Source organism: Apostichopus japonicus, chromosome 5 (assembly GCF_037975245.1).
Source record: "Apostichopus japonicus isolate 1M-3 chromosome 5, ASM3797524v1, whole genome shotgun sequence".
NCBI lineage: Eukaryota > Metazoa > Echinodermata > Holothuroidea > Aspidochirotida > Stichopodidae > Apostichopus > Apostichopus japonicus.
In genome coordinates, this window is record NC_092565.1 from 17,394,671 (window position 1) to 17,411,500 (window position 16,830).

Sequence of the window (16,830 nt, forward strand, 5' to 3'; positions counted from 1 at the left end):
GTTACAGTACTGTAGGTGTAAACAACTGGCAATTTATGTAACAGTTCAACTGAGTTCCTGGCAAGAACACATCCAGCTTGATTGTTACATGCATGAAATAATTACTTCCATGTTATATACTGCACAGTACACAACTACACTCTAGTCTAGGCAAGGTACTGTAACCAACAGTGTGGGTCCTGTAGACCGATCTTGGCTGTTACAGTGCTGATTGATATGAAAATTAATGGTCTTTTGTTTTCAAGAGGACACCATCTGCTTTGACAGTAAATAAATTATACAAAATACTGTGCAGTTTTGTGATCTTAGTAAATAACAATAGAAGTAAACAATGTAACTTAAAACAGGTCTGCTACTTGAACATGATTCCAGTGTACTTTTACATTCAATACTGTAGCTCCAATACAGTATATATATAGCTGGAGGTTGACTTTGACAAGATGATTTTATTTTAACTTTAGTTTTGTTCTTACTAAGAATACTCTGTTCATTGCCCTGTCAAAGTTCAAGTGGGCTTTGTCTTAAAATCTGAAGTCAGCTGATTCCAGTACTTTGCCCTGAAAATGTTAATTACAAGTCCAAACATAAAACAAAGAGAAAGAAAACACAGATTGGAAGCTGTTATCGTTGGATCAAGGATAATCGAAGAGGATCATTTGAATGTGTTTATGGCTTATTCTTGTAATGATCAAGTTTACAAGATACTGGGTTGTAGTTTTCATGTCTAAACGTTCATTTTTTGCCATATATTCTTCTGCCTGTCAGATTCACCCAAAGTGAGTATCTAGTACCAATGTTCTCTTCTGAACACTTTGAAATGTTTATTCTTATTTACTGTAGAGAGGAGCATGTAGATTATAATTAAACAATTTAGTAACCATACCGTACTAATTACATGGCTATAACAAGTTGTTAAAAAGACTTCTGTTTGTGACTCATTTATGATAAGAAGCTTAGGCTACAGTGCAGTAAGTTTAAATGCATTAGTTACTGTACTACTGTACATGAAGATATTGCAGGGTTAAAGCAGGGAGCTGTTTGGTTGATTTTGTTGAGTTTTATTCCTAAGTTGATGATTGTTCTTTACTGTAAATGGCAGAGAACCATGATGTTCGGATAACAAATATGTGGTGCAGACTAGTAAGCTAGCAATGTAAAATTTGTTATACACTGTGTTTGAAAGCCTGTGCAAAATTACTGTGGTGTTCCACCAACACCTGGCTAGTTGGATCAAGTATATTTATGAGAAGATTTACAATACTGTACATGTCTGTAGGCCTAGCAGCTGGAGACAATTGGCTACTGAATTTCAGAATTATAATATGGAGTAAAGTGTTAATGTACAGTAGTTATGTTACATCACAGAAAGTTGTCAAAGATAAACAAAGGTTGTTGTGTATAGAAGATTGTTGTATAGAATAATAGCAGCAATTTTATTTAGTGTCATTTCAATTTGAAAGTATAAATTTGGGAAAATTTAACTTTTATTGGCACTATCACTCTTCTCCGTGCCAATAGCAATATCCATGTACAGTTCCCAAAGAGTGCCCTACAAAACAATGTGCAACAGTTTTAGAATTGTATCTGAGTAGCCTCCCACTGATCTACCTCTTAGTATCATACAGGTTCAAAGTTTCTGAACTTCCTACTCTAACATAATTTACATTCTGTCAAATTTTGGTACCAACATTCCTGAAAATTGCTGGGAATTCTATAGAACTTCATCACTCTTACGTACAGTGATAATATGAAGCATGGCATTATTACATCCATGTGTCAAGCAATCACGTAATCAACCTTTGGTTTATATGCCTTGGTTGTGAAATTTCACATCCTGTAGGTTCATAAAAGGGTCGGTAGAGGAACTGATGATGTTAAGAAGGAACAGCTAGGCAGTAAATATTATCCACAAACGTGTGGTAAATGAAAGGAAATATGCTTTGGAATGTGTGTGTGTGTGTGTATGTGTGTGTGTACTGTATGATGACAGTCATAAATTTAAACTTCTTTTTGTGCTGTAAATTTCCTCGTAGCCTACTGTCAGTAGTACTATATTATTGATGTCTATATATGAATAAGTTTTTCTTTTCTTTTTGCTGTGTGGTAAAGGTAAATTTTTTGAAAGAAAGCATTCATGATCAACTTTCTTTGTTTTTTTGATTTCTGTTCCTCTTTTATCAAATTCAATGCCACTTTTGTTTTTGTTTTGGCTATGAAGTCATCTTCAATTGCTCTAACATGTGCTGTATATTTTGTATTGTCATGTTTGCAGTAATTTATGCCTTGTTTTTCGTACAGTCCTGTCAAACATTTGAGGTCTCTATAGGGTAAAGTCTGATAGCCTAATTAACTCAATAATGTCAGAGCAAAGATTGGGTGAACTTTATGCTCAGTATGTGGATCCACCTTAGTGAGTATAAGAACCATATTGTTTATTTTGGTAGAGGTCAAATGTCACTTGAGGTCACCATAGGTCAAAGCTTGGAAACCTTGGAAAACAAAGCATGAGTGAACTTCATACTTGGTAGATTACGTATCCACCTTAGTGTGTAACAAGAGTCATTTTGTTTCTGATAGAAGTTAAAGTTGATTTGTGTTCACAATAGTTTAAATATTGCGACCTCCAATTGAGAAGCAATAACTGCAAAGTTAAAGCTTTTATGAACTTCACACTTGAAATGTAAGTCTGTGAATCATACTAAGTACAACTGCTTTGTGTGCACAGCTTACATTAAATGTTCACACATAAAATGTGGCAAGGAATCACAAAAGTACAGTATGTTATCTTTCCTGTTATAGATCCTTAAGGTGATACATTTGGTCCGAAGCACTATCACTGTAAGGGTAGATTTAATTATGTTTTGGAGAGGATGCAATTATTTGTGTTTTGGGAGAAATAAATCACATTGTATGAACACAAAGAAAAGGCTTATTCACATTACTGTATGTGCAATAAAGATGTCATTCACTGGGCCTTTATTATCTACATTGATGAAGTTTGCAGTTAATGTCCTACGAGACTATACTTTTTGACAAAGTGATCATGTAGGCAAGTTTCTGCAAAAGTGTGATCCCACAAAGTAATAACAGTTTGCAAGAAGATCTTTAAGACTGTCATTCAGGGATGTGCTACTGTTTACTGTACAAAGATTTCACTAAGAACTTTTAAGCATCTATAGATGAAGATTTAAGGACTGGATAATCCTTTTCATTTTCAAACTTCTGATTGAAAGGTTTTGAATTTCAGCTGTGTATGTTGACATTTTCTCTTCTTGAGCATTGATCTCATACAATAGCTGGTAAGAGACAAATCTTTAAAGATGAAGTTGTTTCCGCCAAGACCTAGGCTTAATCTCACGAAAAAAGAGAAAAGGGCTGTTGCACTTTTAGGAACAAACAAAATGTTAACGATACTATGAAATATTTCTATGTATAGAACATCTTAACACAAAGAAGACTACAGAAATGTCTCTTGAATCCCAATTTTTTGTGAGTGCAGGTGATAGATGGCAATAATATACAGTGGTGACATACTGTACAGTACGTACTGTCAGTCTTGTACTACGAGAGCTCAGCATTAATATTAGTACAAGTAGAATTCCTCTTGGTACGAGTACAAATGATATGAGTACAAGGCTTAACATGAGAGTACAATTATGTAATTTTGTGCTAGTGCAGTACTTAGTCTTACAGTACACTAGATTTACAAAATTGGATTTGATTCAACTTTTCTATGTCCCTGAAAGGATAAATGCCCGGAATATTACAAACTTGTACAAATCCACAAGGGAGAGTTTGGTGATTACATGGCAGAATGTGTGTACAAAGTATGGAATCACTACAAGTCCCTACACTGTTGAATGAGGCTGCAATGATAAAATAACACACAAATGCATTATATAATCAATGGTAGAAAAGTGTATAGATGTTAAAAATGTCCTTCAAAAGTAATTTTGGTATTTAACCAAATGCTACTGTCACATGCCTCAGTATGCATTACTTGAATACAGTGTAGAGCCAATGTCATGCAATACTTTCTTGTAGTGTTGCAATATTTCTGTGGTTCATTCTGTCATTATTGTAGCTTCGACATATAATTTGGCCAGTTTGGTATCCAACGTATTCATAAAATTGTTGTATTTCTTGATTGTCTTTTGATTATTTTTATCTGACATTTCGACTTAATATTTTCTTTCCAGAACCAGCTGTTTGGAGTCAGTGATGGTAAAGTTAAATCATCTCAGCAGATCACAATATGTTCTTCATGTCTACTAGTGGTAGCAACATTCACCAGGCACTACCTTCATTGTTTAATGGCGGCCAAGAACCATTCCTCCCTCGGGGAATGGGCAGAAAACCAGCCCACCCATGTCTCACCTGACAGGGTTTTTAAACCATTCTTCAACAACCTCAGGTTAAATTCTGCTAACTTTTCATTGGTATGGCAAGCAGAAGAAATGAATATGTAAGTAAAATACCGAAATGCTGGATCAGATTTCAACCTCTATTTTTACGAATTATAATTACTAGCAGATATACCCGTATATAAAATATGCCAATATACTGTGGTTGTACAGTTATGGCTGTAACTATGGCTGCTCTTTGTGAAATTGTACCGATTGAAAGGTGAAGAGGCATTATTAGATAGAATTAGGGGCAGTGCCTGTGGCAGGGAGGCGGTGAAATATTGGTCAATTTTTTGACCAATATTTCATGACCAATATTACATGACATTACATCTTTGTCATGTAATGACAAAGATGTCATTACATCCTTCAGACAATGTAACAAATGAGAACATATACCTACATTCACTGCAACTAAGTCTGCACCCTTCAGGTAATGTAACAGATGAAATTTGGTACCTGTCAAGCTAAATACAGTAGTCAGTAACATGTTGTCTCTTTACTGTGGCTATCACTAAGCATCCACTGTTCATAGCTTACTGTGTATACCATTGAAAACTACAAAGCTTTTTATGCAAGATTTTTCAGTAGAACTCTTAACCCCAGAAGGCTATTTACAGTACTGTCCTTCTTGAAAAGTCATATGGTTATGGCTAAAAATGGTCACGGTCACACTGAATTCCTGAATTCGAGAATAGCTAAGGATAGTGTGTGTACAGTGACGTCACTGTCACGCCGAATCCGAGAATAGCATAATTCGCTCAGTGTTTGAGGCACATGTTCACTTAAATGCAAATAACGTTAGACCTAGGCTAAGAATAGTCACACGAACATCACCATGTTACACACGAACATCAACAGGTGTAACATTAGGCCAAGGCTAGGCCTATGTCAAGTTAGGATAGCCAACCTGCAGTGCTACCGTGCGAACGAACAGCACCAGGTCTACCGAATTCGAGAATAGAATAATTTGCTCACTGTTTGAGGCACATTACTTGAATGCAACGAACATCACCACGTTACACACGAACAGCACCAGGTGTAAACATTAGGCCAAGGCTATGCCAAGTTCGGATATACTATATAGCCTACCGTACCGTGCGTACATGAACAGCGCCAAGTGTAACAGTGTAACCTCTAGGCTAGGCTAAGGATAGTGTGTGTACGGTGACGTCCCGGTCACACCGAATCCGAGAATAACATAATTCGCTCACTGTTTGATGCACATGTTCACTTGCAAATTGAAGGGCCGATCACACAACTCACCAATCACTTACTAATTGTCCCGCTACTGCTGTGGCGTGTAGGCCTACATCTGCCGCGGCGTGTAGGCCTACATCTACAAACTGTACAACTTCGTTTCATTTAAACAACTTTTATACCGCAGCGCTACGTCGACGAAGGAGCGCAAATATCACCTAAAACACAAAGCTCATGATACGAAAAACAATCTGTAATGGATATTTCAAGATGATTTATTCTTAAGTTACCAAAACGCGACAATTATACCAAAACTAAGCCCCCTTAGGACAATAAGAAAAACAAATTATGTCTTTTCCGAAAATTGTAGTCTAATCGAGCAGCAGACGACTGAGAAAAGTGATTTCAAACAATTATAAGCTTAGCCAAATTATAGTAAGGATGAAACACAACCAAGTGCCGCAGGGAGAATGTTCTTTCACAAAGTGCCAGCTTTGAATTGGTTTAAATAGATATGTTTGTTAGTGCTGAGTGTTCCATACCATAAATGTTTTACAGCATGTTCTTCATGTTGCATATTTTGATACTTTATATGTTTGTATAGGTACAGTATGTATACATGTGTTATAAATCACAGTACTGTATATTATTGGTGTAGGATATAATACACGTACACAGTAATAGTATACTGTACATGTATGTATGATATAACTTGCAGTATACATGATAGTTGTAGTATGTATACATTATGTATGCTATAAATCATAGTACTGTTTGGTGTAGCATACATAATACATACACAGTATACAGAACATGTATGCTATAACTTGCAGTATATACAGTATGTTATAGTTGTAGTACTGTAGTAGGTATGTGTGTATGCTATAAATCATGTGTACATAGCATATGCTATAATATCTACACAGTATTCAGTACTGTACATAGATGCTATATTTCTCACAGTATACATTGAACCGTAGTTGTACACTACATATGTACAGTAGACCATATGCTATAAATGACAGTGAGTCTGTAATATTATTGGTGCAGTATCAATAATACATGTACTGTAAGCAGTATACAGCTCATGTATGCTGTAACTTGCTATATGACTGTGTCAAAATATATACAGTATATTGGTATACATGTGTATGTGTGCATGCGTGTCTCTATTGGTGTGCGTCTGTGACAATTGCTTGAATCTGCAATAACTAACAATGGCGAGATGGATAATTGTCATACGTGCTAAGTAGATGTATTATATAGCGGAAGGTGTACCCTATAATTTTTGGCATTGACCTTATGGTTATGGGGTCAAACGTAAAATCTGTACATTGCTCTCCTCAACTGCAAGTATAGGATTGTAACCAACATAGGTATACAGTTGTGTGTTAATAGCTGGTACATGTAGGCCTAAAGTTTTGTGGACCATCGGGCCCAAGAATTCTGGGCCCAATTTTGTGCTGTGTGGGCTCATATTTATTTCCATCTCAAATACATTTTGGGACACTTTCTTTAGGCCTTATTTTGTGGGGCCTAATATGTTGGAACCTTTTGGGCCAACATTTTCTTTATTTCTTTACATTGCAATAACTCTGCAACCATAAGTGGGATTGTACACAAACTTGATATACTGTACAGTTGTTGGTTGATAGCTGGTACAGTATATGTAGGCCATCTGGGTCCCCCAAAATTCTGCTCCCAATTTGGGCCGGGTGGTCCTAAATTATATTTTCACTGCAAATCCATGTTGGGACACAGTTTTTGGGCTCAATAACTTTGGGCGCAAAATTTTTTGAGCCCAATTTTTGGGGAGGGGCTAAAGTTTTAAAATTGTAATAACTCCACAACCTTTAAATCCGATTGTATCCAAACTTGAAATAAAGTTGTGGGTTAATAGCTGGTACATGTGGGCATAAATGTTATGATTGGGTGATGAAATACAACACTTTAATATTCCAGTAAGCAAGGAACCATAGTGCCTCTTGGGTTTTGTATGTGTGTTGTTAGTGTTATTTTTCGGAAAAGCGATGGATAGGCCTAATTATTATTGAAATAATAGGCCTAGGCCGACCCTAATCTAGCGACAGCGATGTTGGGATGATGCATACTACAAAACCAGCAAAGTGTATGATTGCATATATAGCAGGCAAGAACTACTGTCCTGAATCAGTAAAGCGTAACAACAAACACTGGGTGAAGTTGGACATTTAAAACTTTGAATAGACGGGGCAGATGTGGAGGTATTGAACAAAGAAAACGGAAAATGCTGGATGAACAAAGCATGAACAGATGATTACCCTTTCTGATTTGATCAGTGTCAATTTATAGAGACACTACACATATTGGGAAAAGGGCAAAATGTAAAATTGGCCATATGGAGTGAATTTTGAAGAAACAAAGTTCTGAATTGAAAATATGCTCTTCAGATATGGAGGAATGCTGGTACCTGCAAGGTGTATAACTGTACATTATATGCATGTGTGCAAACTGAAGAGCAGTAAAATGAAAAGAATGTCACTGAGGTCTAAACTAATTTAGAAAATATATGACAAAGATGAAATATTTTGTATTAATTTGAGATCTTTGGCTTGCAAATAGTTGCTTGCATTTCCATGCTATAATTCTAGAGTTTTGTACAGTCCGTCTGTCCAGTTCCTGCCACATTTATTCAATTTTCTACATGTTACTAGTGCACTTTCAGCAAGATTATTGGCATCAATGTCATATTCAGTCAAAAGTAACTGTCTCAGTTGCCAGTTACATACTGTACAGTAGGAGTGATAACATTGGTCATGTACTCCACCTGAACTCTTGTTGACCTTCTTTATAAGAGCTTACATTAGAAAGTCCCTGAGTGGCATTTTGCCAGCTTTATCCGGTTTACCCCTATTAACTAATACTGTACATATATCCTCCTGTACCTACAGTACTGTACTATAAGGTTACTACACTTTCAAGATTCAAGTTCAAAAGTAGCCTAACCGTGTGCTGCTAAAATTTCAGACAAAACTTTTTAGTTTTATGAACAATAAAAACTCTAATCACTTCAGTCTATATATTCAGTAATCTCACTCGTACGTAGATTGAGTGTGTTTATAACAGAACATCTTTCAGTTTCAACCACTCTTAACTAAAAGTCATAAAATTGTTTGAAATCACAGAGCCTCTTATATTAGACCCTTTTGTATACATTTTAATATTTAGGATGTTTAGTGGGATTGCTGCAATGTGAGGTTAAAGTAATGCACTTTACTGTAGGTGTAGTACACGCTAATGGCAATTTTTCTTGCACATTTCACCAAGTATACATCATTTATGTTAAATCTTGAAACACACACATTTATCATATATGTATGGAGTTAAACAGTTTAGAAAAGTTACATTATGTTGTGAGATTTGGTATAAATTACTGTACATTAAAATACATGCAGTACAGCTACTGTAGATGCTTAGAAACATCAAGTTATAGTTTTCGTTAGGGCAATGTCACTATTTTTCTGCTCTATGGTGGTGTAAAGTTTTTTCTTTCTTGTTTTATTTGTAGGCCAGAGGGCACACTTGCCAATTTGGAAGACTATTTCAAGAAATACTTGTAAGTGTAAATGGATAAAGAAATGTATTTGAATGTCTTAATTTAATAAACCACTGGGGAAGATATTTATGAATCCATAGAGGACATCCATGCAAATTAGTAAATATGCATATTAAAGGGACACCAAAGTCTGAGGTATAAACAGACATGATGCAAAGTCTGTGAATCACAGCACTTTGTTCTAACTTCACAATTTGTTGAGATGGATATTAAGGTTAACTATTATATAATTTTATTCCGTTTGAGCCATGTAAACAGTAATTTTGTTTGTATTCTTTGTTGGGGGGGAGGTAAAAAAACCAGTAGAAAACCACTTAGATGTTATTGGCCTCAATCAATAGATTTTGTCATTGATATATATATATGTTTTGTCAAGTTCTCTTTATATGTATTGAGTTTAAGGAGCAAATTTTGCTTATAATTAGTTATTTGCATTAATATAGCAATATTAACATATAGACCTGGACTGAGGAGATGTTGCCATCATCACTTTAGCCTTAAAGGAACATTTCAGACATTTTAAAGCTGAATACAGTGATCTTGTAAGTTATAGAAAAACTAATTAATCTAAGCATTACTTGTGTTCCTGAAACATTTTTTTTTTTACTTTTTTTCTGTTTTGTATATTGTGCTAAATTTGGCTTTATCTATTTGCTACCGTACTCTGCCTTCCATTGTTAGGGCCAGTCATCGTGCGACCACCGTGCTTCAAAGCCCGAGCACTCCTGCACAGGATTACACATTCCCAAATATTCAAAGTGACGCACCGGATTCTGGGATTGATGAGGGGCCAGACCCCCGGCTCCAGGGGAGTCATTGTATCAGATGCACGGAGACCAAACTCAAAGATAAGGTATATAAGTTAGCACTCATTCATACATTTATACATCATAGTAAATATTTCATCTTTCATTCTATTTGCTGATTGCTGGATGTTCATACTATTCTTCAGTGAATGCTAAGTACTATGTTCTCGGTGCACATTACCTGGAAGCATATTCAGAAAGTTAAAACTACTGTTCCTAAGATTATAGGTGTCATGTACAGAATCAAGTCTTTTGTTCCTAAGAGTGTTTCACTGTCTCTAAACATAAAACTATTATCTTACCTCGTGCTTTTGTCTGGGCTAATTAATGCTTATAAATCCATCTTCAGTAAATAGTCTCTTTCTGCTTAAGGAAAGGAAGATTAGAATTATTTGCAACACTTGTTTTCATCAGCACACCATGCCCTGATTTAATGAATTATAGCTCCTTAAGTAGTACAAGTTTTGATATAGATTTCTATAAATTATTACTTCTCATACATGTATGAATGGCATGAAAAGTTATTACCTCGTAACTTTTTCAGATTTGTTTACCTGTACATGTACAGTATACCAATATCAGGCATGAGACTCTTCCGCGGAAACGCGGATTTCCGATTTTTTTTTTTTTTTTTTTCATTTTCGCGTTTTTTCTCGTAATTCGCGTTTTTTTATTATTTTTTTTATTTAATTACTTTTTTTTTTTTTTTTTTTTTTTGCCGAACATGCTGGACTGTGAAGGGATGGAACACCGAATTTGACCAGTGGTGAAATCAAGTAGCACAGAGCAAGCAAAAAAGCCTTTTTTTTGGTTCAAAAAAGCTAATGGATAAATTATACAAGCAGAAATTCCACACTTTTTGGCGAGTTACGTGATGTGATAGATTCCATCTAGAGTCCACCATTTTGCATCTAAGCCCTCCTTACCTGGCAAAAATTTTCTCAAGGGTAGGGGGACACCCCCTCCCCTTAAACCCCACCCCCAGAACGGCGATCGATGAATTTCAGATTTTTTTTTCCCGGCTCAGTCTCATCCCTGCAATATGATCCATACATATTTGACGTGAAATTATCAAACTTTATATGTAACCGCTCATCCGCTTTTACCCTTCTCTCTCTTCTTTTGGTTACCTTTAATATTTGCTTTTTGTATATTTTTACTCTTGTAAGGTGACCTGACCTCAAAACTATGCTTCTGTAGTTAGGCCTCCGTCACACACATTTTGTAATACTAACTCGTAATACTTGTGAGATTGTGATATCTTATGTTTGTATCATTGTATGTGGAAATAAAGAAATTCAAATATTTAATATCTTAAAGTTCAAATTAAAGTCCTGAACATCTAAACAGCAGTGGTCGTGTTTCCCTTGTTAAGCACTATCTTGCTAAAATTGATACACACTAATTCACTCAGACATGTATGAACACGGCCCCCGTTTTGAATATTTTATCTTCTTTGCACTGATCTCTTGCTGCACTATAATTTTCTGATGTGTATTTACTCATTGAGAGTTCAGTTTACTGTATTTTAATAGTGAACAAACAAAAGGACCATGGAAGAAAAAAACAGAAAATTTCTTAACTCAATAAAGATATTAATACAAAGATTGCAATGCTTTGTGCTGAGGGAACAAAGTATTGGTGGCAAGTTATGTACATATACAATGTCTCAAGTATACTGTATTACGTGCTTCACAGTGTTCAGAGTACACTTTATGAAAAGTACATTGACCTCTTAGGCTGTGAGAGATTCTGACAGGGATTTAGGATTATAACTCTTTGAAGGACAAATTGACAACCTTAGTGCTCATACTGTAGAAGTGCCAGCCCGACATATAGCAAAGAGAGTAAGGGGGATAAAGGCTCAAATCTTGTGTATTGATCCAATAAAGATAATTCTCTAGAAACTGTTTGACTAGAATACCTGTTCACATCAGAACTAGAGTCAATACCATTGTCTATACAGTAAAGGGACTACAATGTGCATATAAACCACTAGATTGTTTGGCAATCATAACTGACCATCAAGACGACTGTAACATAGTTCATATCATGTTATTTGGAATGAACAATTTGAATTTCAAAATGCAATATTTGAAACTCCAGATTTGAAAAAAAACCACTTCAAACATATACAGTAGATGGTAGTAATTCTTAGCTCTGAAAAATCCCATTTTTTCTTGTATACAAGCTGTATTTGTCGGATAAATTTTACGTTTGTGGTTTATTTGAAACCTGAAAACCTGATGATATATATTGAGCAGGTCAGTGATTCCCATGACATTGCTAATGCAAAGAGGAAGTATTTTTGTCAGGTAAAGGGAACCAAGCTATAAACTGACATGCTGGTTCAGCACACTATCACATGATTTCTATGATGTCATTGGTTTACTGGCAAGTGTTTGTATTATAGTAAAAATCTGTAGGACACGTAAAGTGTTGATAGGGAGGATGTGGTGTGTTTATATAACGATGCAGCCTAAAGAAGCCAGAAAGCAAATTGTTAAGTTGCTAACCAATCAAATGGGGAAGTATTGAAACAGCAGCTCAGTGATGGCGAGTTGTAGTCATGCAGCCATGAGCTGCCCATGGCATTTATAAACTAATGATACATCTCCAGATATCCATTATCTACTGTACTCTATAGATACATGTAAACTGTACTTTCTGAACACCAATAAAGTTTAAAGTTCGTTTCAATGATAAAATGTCACATGAAATTTATCAAAGTCAACTCAAGGAAAGCTGTGTTAAAATTGAAATCGTGTATTTTAATTGTTACAGTTGCTACTTCTTTCACAGTATCCATTTCATAACTTCGGGTTCCCTTCCCTGACTCGTGTATTAATTTTAACAGTTACTTCTCTTACAGTATCCATACAGATATCATAACTAAAAGGTTTTCTTCCCTAAATTGTGTATTAAATTGTAGCATTTGCTCCTTCTTTTACAGTATCCAAAAGTTTCACAACATAAGGTTCTCTTCCCTAACTTATGTCTAAATTATAACAGTTGCTGCTCAGTACTTCTTTTACAGTATCCATACAGTTCTCAGGAAGTTTCCCTTCCCCTAACGCTGTGCTAACCCTGAACGTATTACCAGTTTATTTGAATTATTTTTACTTTTGTGTAGGAGGACAGCTTGTACAAGCATGCACTCCTCTGTGCTCAGTTTCCTGTACTGAGCCGAAATCCAACCAACCCATCTCTGCCGCCCTCTCCTTTCTCGCTGTCCACTCTTGCCTTCTCTTCCCCACCAATCAGTCCTGCCATCTTGTCACGCTCCTACAGCTCGGGAGGGGGTAACTCCTCCGATGAGGGAGAGAATTTAGTCCAGGAGGAGATGCTGTGTTCCTTGGTCAGAGAAGCCTTCCGTTTGACCGAAGACAGTCATATCAGCTATATTAGAGCCATTACTGAGGCTCTTGGAAGGAAACCCCCGGCCAAGGTGAGTTTCAGCTCGAGCCTGGTTTTAGATGAGGTTCACGCTTATTGTTTAACAAGGCTACTCACTCTGCTCGGATGAGTGTTCGTGTAAAGTTTTGTTTGTTTCTCACTGTAGATCGCTAGTTTGAGCACTTTAATCTTTACAAAGGGTACAATATAGTAATTAATATTTGTGATATTTTTGTAAAAAAATGTCCAGTTCTTCTCTATTTTGCATAACAGTTTAGTGCCTCAGTGGCCTTGTGCATCAAACTTACAGTTGTTTTTAGTAAGTTGGCTGTGTTCATGCAGTTAAATCTAGTCTGATCTACTGTAGTAACCATTTTACCAACGTAACATGTACCCCTGATATGTTAAGTCATTTAAACAAGGAAACCCACTGACGCACATCTAAGAGTACAGTAGTTATATAATTACTGTTTGAAGTAATCTATATTGTATATCATTTTTCATATGATTGTCATCTGATAAAAATCCTTATCACTGGCTGGCACCAAAATGAGAAAAGTACTGGTACTTCCAACCCAAGATATAAAAAAATATGTATATAATATACATATTCATGGATGTATATTCGTGGTGTGATCATTCATAAATGCATATTCCCAAGTATGATAACGTTGAAGCCTTTACACCGTACAGTACATAGTATATGGATATGTTGAAGTAATATCCCAGTACACTGTTTTATGTTGTCAACTTGCTTAATACTTACTGTCAAAGATATAACAAAGGCTTACATAACAACAGAATACAACCAAGTAGGCTTCTGTTCTTTCTCTCTGTGATCAACAAACTGAGATCCACAATTCTTATAGGTAAGCTGAAGGAGATGGCTATTATATGCTCAGTATTAAAGCTGTGTCAGTGAAGTGTTGTTTAATATGGCATTGAACTCCTGAACCCCTTTGTGCGGAGTCAGTCTGTTGGAAAAAAAAAACTTTGAAAACTGTTTTTAAAGCAAGTTTTGTGACTGATAGCTAAGTTTATCAAACCTACGTATATCAAGTTGTACTGGAAATTCCAACTTCAGACGAACTTAAGGCACTCCCAGGTCAATGAGCAAGGAATTCTGGAGTCCATTCAGTTCTCAGCTATTTTAAATAATTAATAGTTATTGTATGTTGCATGCAAATAAGGAAATTAAAAACATGTCAACATTGACTTCATTGCTTGGAATGAAATTCCAATCATAACTCCCCTCCTATAACTCTGTATGCATGGAGTGATTATGTTAATCATATATGCTAATTGCATTCCTTCTGTGTAGTAAAAAGCAATTACATGAGATAATTTCTTTAATGAATTACAAAGACTGAAACAAGGGAACCATTCCCACATCTCCCACGACCAAAATTAAAAAGCCAAATGAAACGAAGCAAACAAACCCATTTGAAAGGAAATATGCTGAACTTGTTATAAGCAAAATGTAAAGTAGTAATTTAAATACTGCAGCAAAAAACAGATTTTAACTGCATGACTGTCTCTCACATCACCCCCATACTGTACTTCATGACCTTCATTGGCTACCTGTCAAACTGCATATTGATTACAAGGTACTCCTGTTAACCTTTAAATGTATTCATGGTATTGCGCCACACTACTTGGGTGAACATGTTCAAAGTTATACCCCAACTCCCCGTCTGCGCTCTAGCACCCAATCATTGCTCTCTATGCACCCTGCGTGCACTATTTCTTATGGCGAGCGATCTTTCCAGTACTCCTCAACCCTCTTTTGGAATAAACTCCCACTCAACATAAAGAATGTCATGTCTGTGGAGATGTTCAAAACTGTTTTAAAGACACACCTGTTTTCATTGTTATAATTGTTATGTTTACTCTTATTGTATATTGTGAACATATCTTTCACTTTCTTTTGTACAGCCCGGCGAGACTTTATTGTAAGTTGCGCTATATATGAACTGTTTATTATTATTATTATTATGATTATTAGTATTATTATGATTAATTTGAATTAATAATTAATTTGTTGTTTCCTCCAGATTCTGGTTGAAGAATTGCTTGGCAGATTGTACTTGATAGAGAACCACATCCATCCTGTCTACCACCACGAAGCATTCCATGTCGCCGAAGAGGACCAAACACATAGAGAGAGACTTGTAAGCTAGTCAATTCTGAAATACATGCATTCTTTTGTAGAGTGGCCCGCTGGGGGAAGAAGATGGGGTCCTATATCATATCTTAGAGGGTGAAATGACCCACTTTTTCCAAGCTGTTCTTCTCACCTATATACGTGGTTTACAACAAAAAGATCGAGAGCAAACCAAAGTCTACATGTTGATATAACACTGTGGAGTGTTAGCTCAGTGGTTAACGCCTGTGCCTTTCAATCATTAGGTCCCGGGTGTGAGTCATACCAAGATTAATGTATGTCGTCCAGTTACAGAGTTGTTGACAATTGACAATTCATAATCATGGACGTTAAATATTAATCTAAGAGACTGACTTCGGCCAGCTTGCGGCTTTGATAAGCCAATGATGGCTTCTTCGCGAGTTCCTGCTTGCAGGAGGATCTAAAATACATACATACATACATACATATCATCGAGATGAGGCTGTGTGATGTTGAACTTGAGAGGGAACAAGTTTTTTCTTGGTGATTTGGGAGGGAGAGGAGAGGAGAGATGAAGGGTCATCCTCTGTCTGTGTGCCACAGATTGAGTGTATTTATTAATGACAAATGTAGATGTATACGGCTGCTAATTATAATTATGAAGGGAGTCCTCTTCAAGATGCACTCCCTAAGAATGTTACTCTAACTAAATTAGAGTAATTTGCAATATGTCTATCATATGATTGCCTGTACTTCTTAAATTTCAAGATTTTCACCTTAAAAAAAAAAACTGGATGTAACTAGCAACTCATCATTTTTTGTACTCGTTTCCTCATCATTAACAGCAATCCATTGCTTACGAACTCTGGCAACAAGAGGAGAGGATGTTAGTCGGTTCCTTCGTTAGTCAGTTCTGGACAGGTCATTTACCAGCTCCCAATAGTCATCTGTGCAAACCAGAATACTGGAAACATATGCAAATCATGTACAAAGAACTGCTCATTAAATTACTAAGGTCAGTTGATTTTTAACTATTGCTACTTGTTGAGTAAACTATTTGCAGTAACTTTAAGCCAATAATAAATTAAACGATGAGTAATCTTCTTTTATGTTTCAGAAGTTTTTGAAATATTGTGGAGAGTCGACTCAGGTTGGATATTGTTGGTTGTAGTAGTAGATTGAACTTAGATGACCATCCCATCTGTGAGGACAATAGTGATTATTTAATCGTGTTCATAAATTCATGAATGTATTGTTTCAGTTTGACAAACTTGAGAATTAATACTAAAGCAATGAAGATTA

At 36.0% G+C, this 16,830-nt stretch overlaps 1 protein-coding gene across 3 annotated transcripts in view; it reads left to right on the forward strand.

Annotated features, from left to right (window-relative positions):
• LOC139967883 (uncharacterized) overlaps positions 1–16,830 on the forward strand; it is a 60,591-nt gene that overhangs the window by 8,169 nt on the left and 35,592 nt on the right. For 2 of the 3 annotated variants that reach the window (XM_071972068.1, XM_071972069.1), the window contains exons 2-7: positions 4,200–4,465; positions 9,154–9,201; positions 9,883–10,054; positions 13,141–13,455; positions 15,458–15,574; positions 16,374–16,543. In XM_071972068.1, the coding sequence (XP_071828169.1) occupies positions 4,200–4,465; positions 9,154–9,201; positions 9,883–10,054; positions 13,141–13,455; positions 15,458–15,574; positions 16,374–16,543 (1,088 nt within the window). Of the gene's footprint in view, positions 1–517; positions 777–4,199; positions 4,466–9,153; positions 9,202–9,882; positions 10,055–13,140; positions 13,456–15,457; positions 15,575–16,373; positions 16,544–16,830 lie in introns of those variants that run through there. The other variant, XM_071972070.1, reaches the window with a different exon arrangement.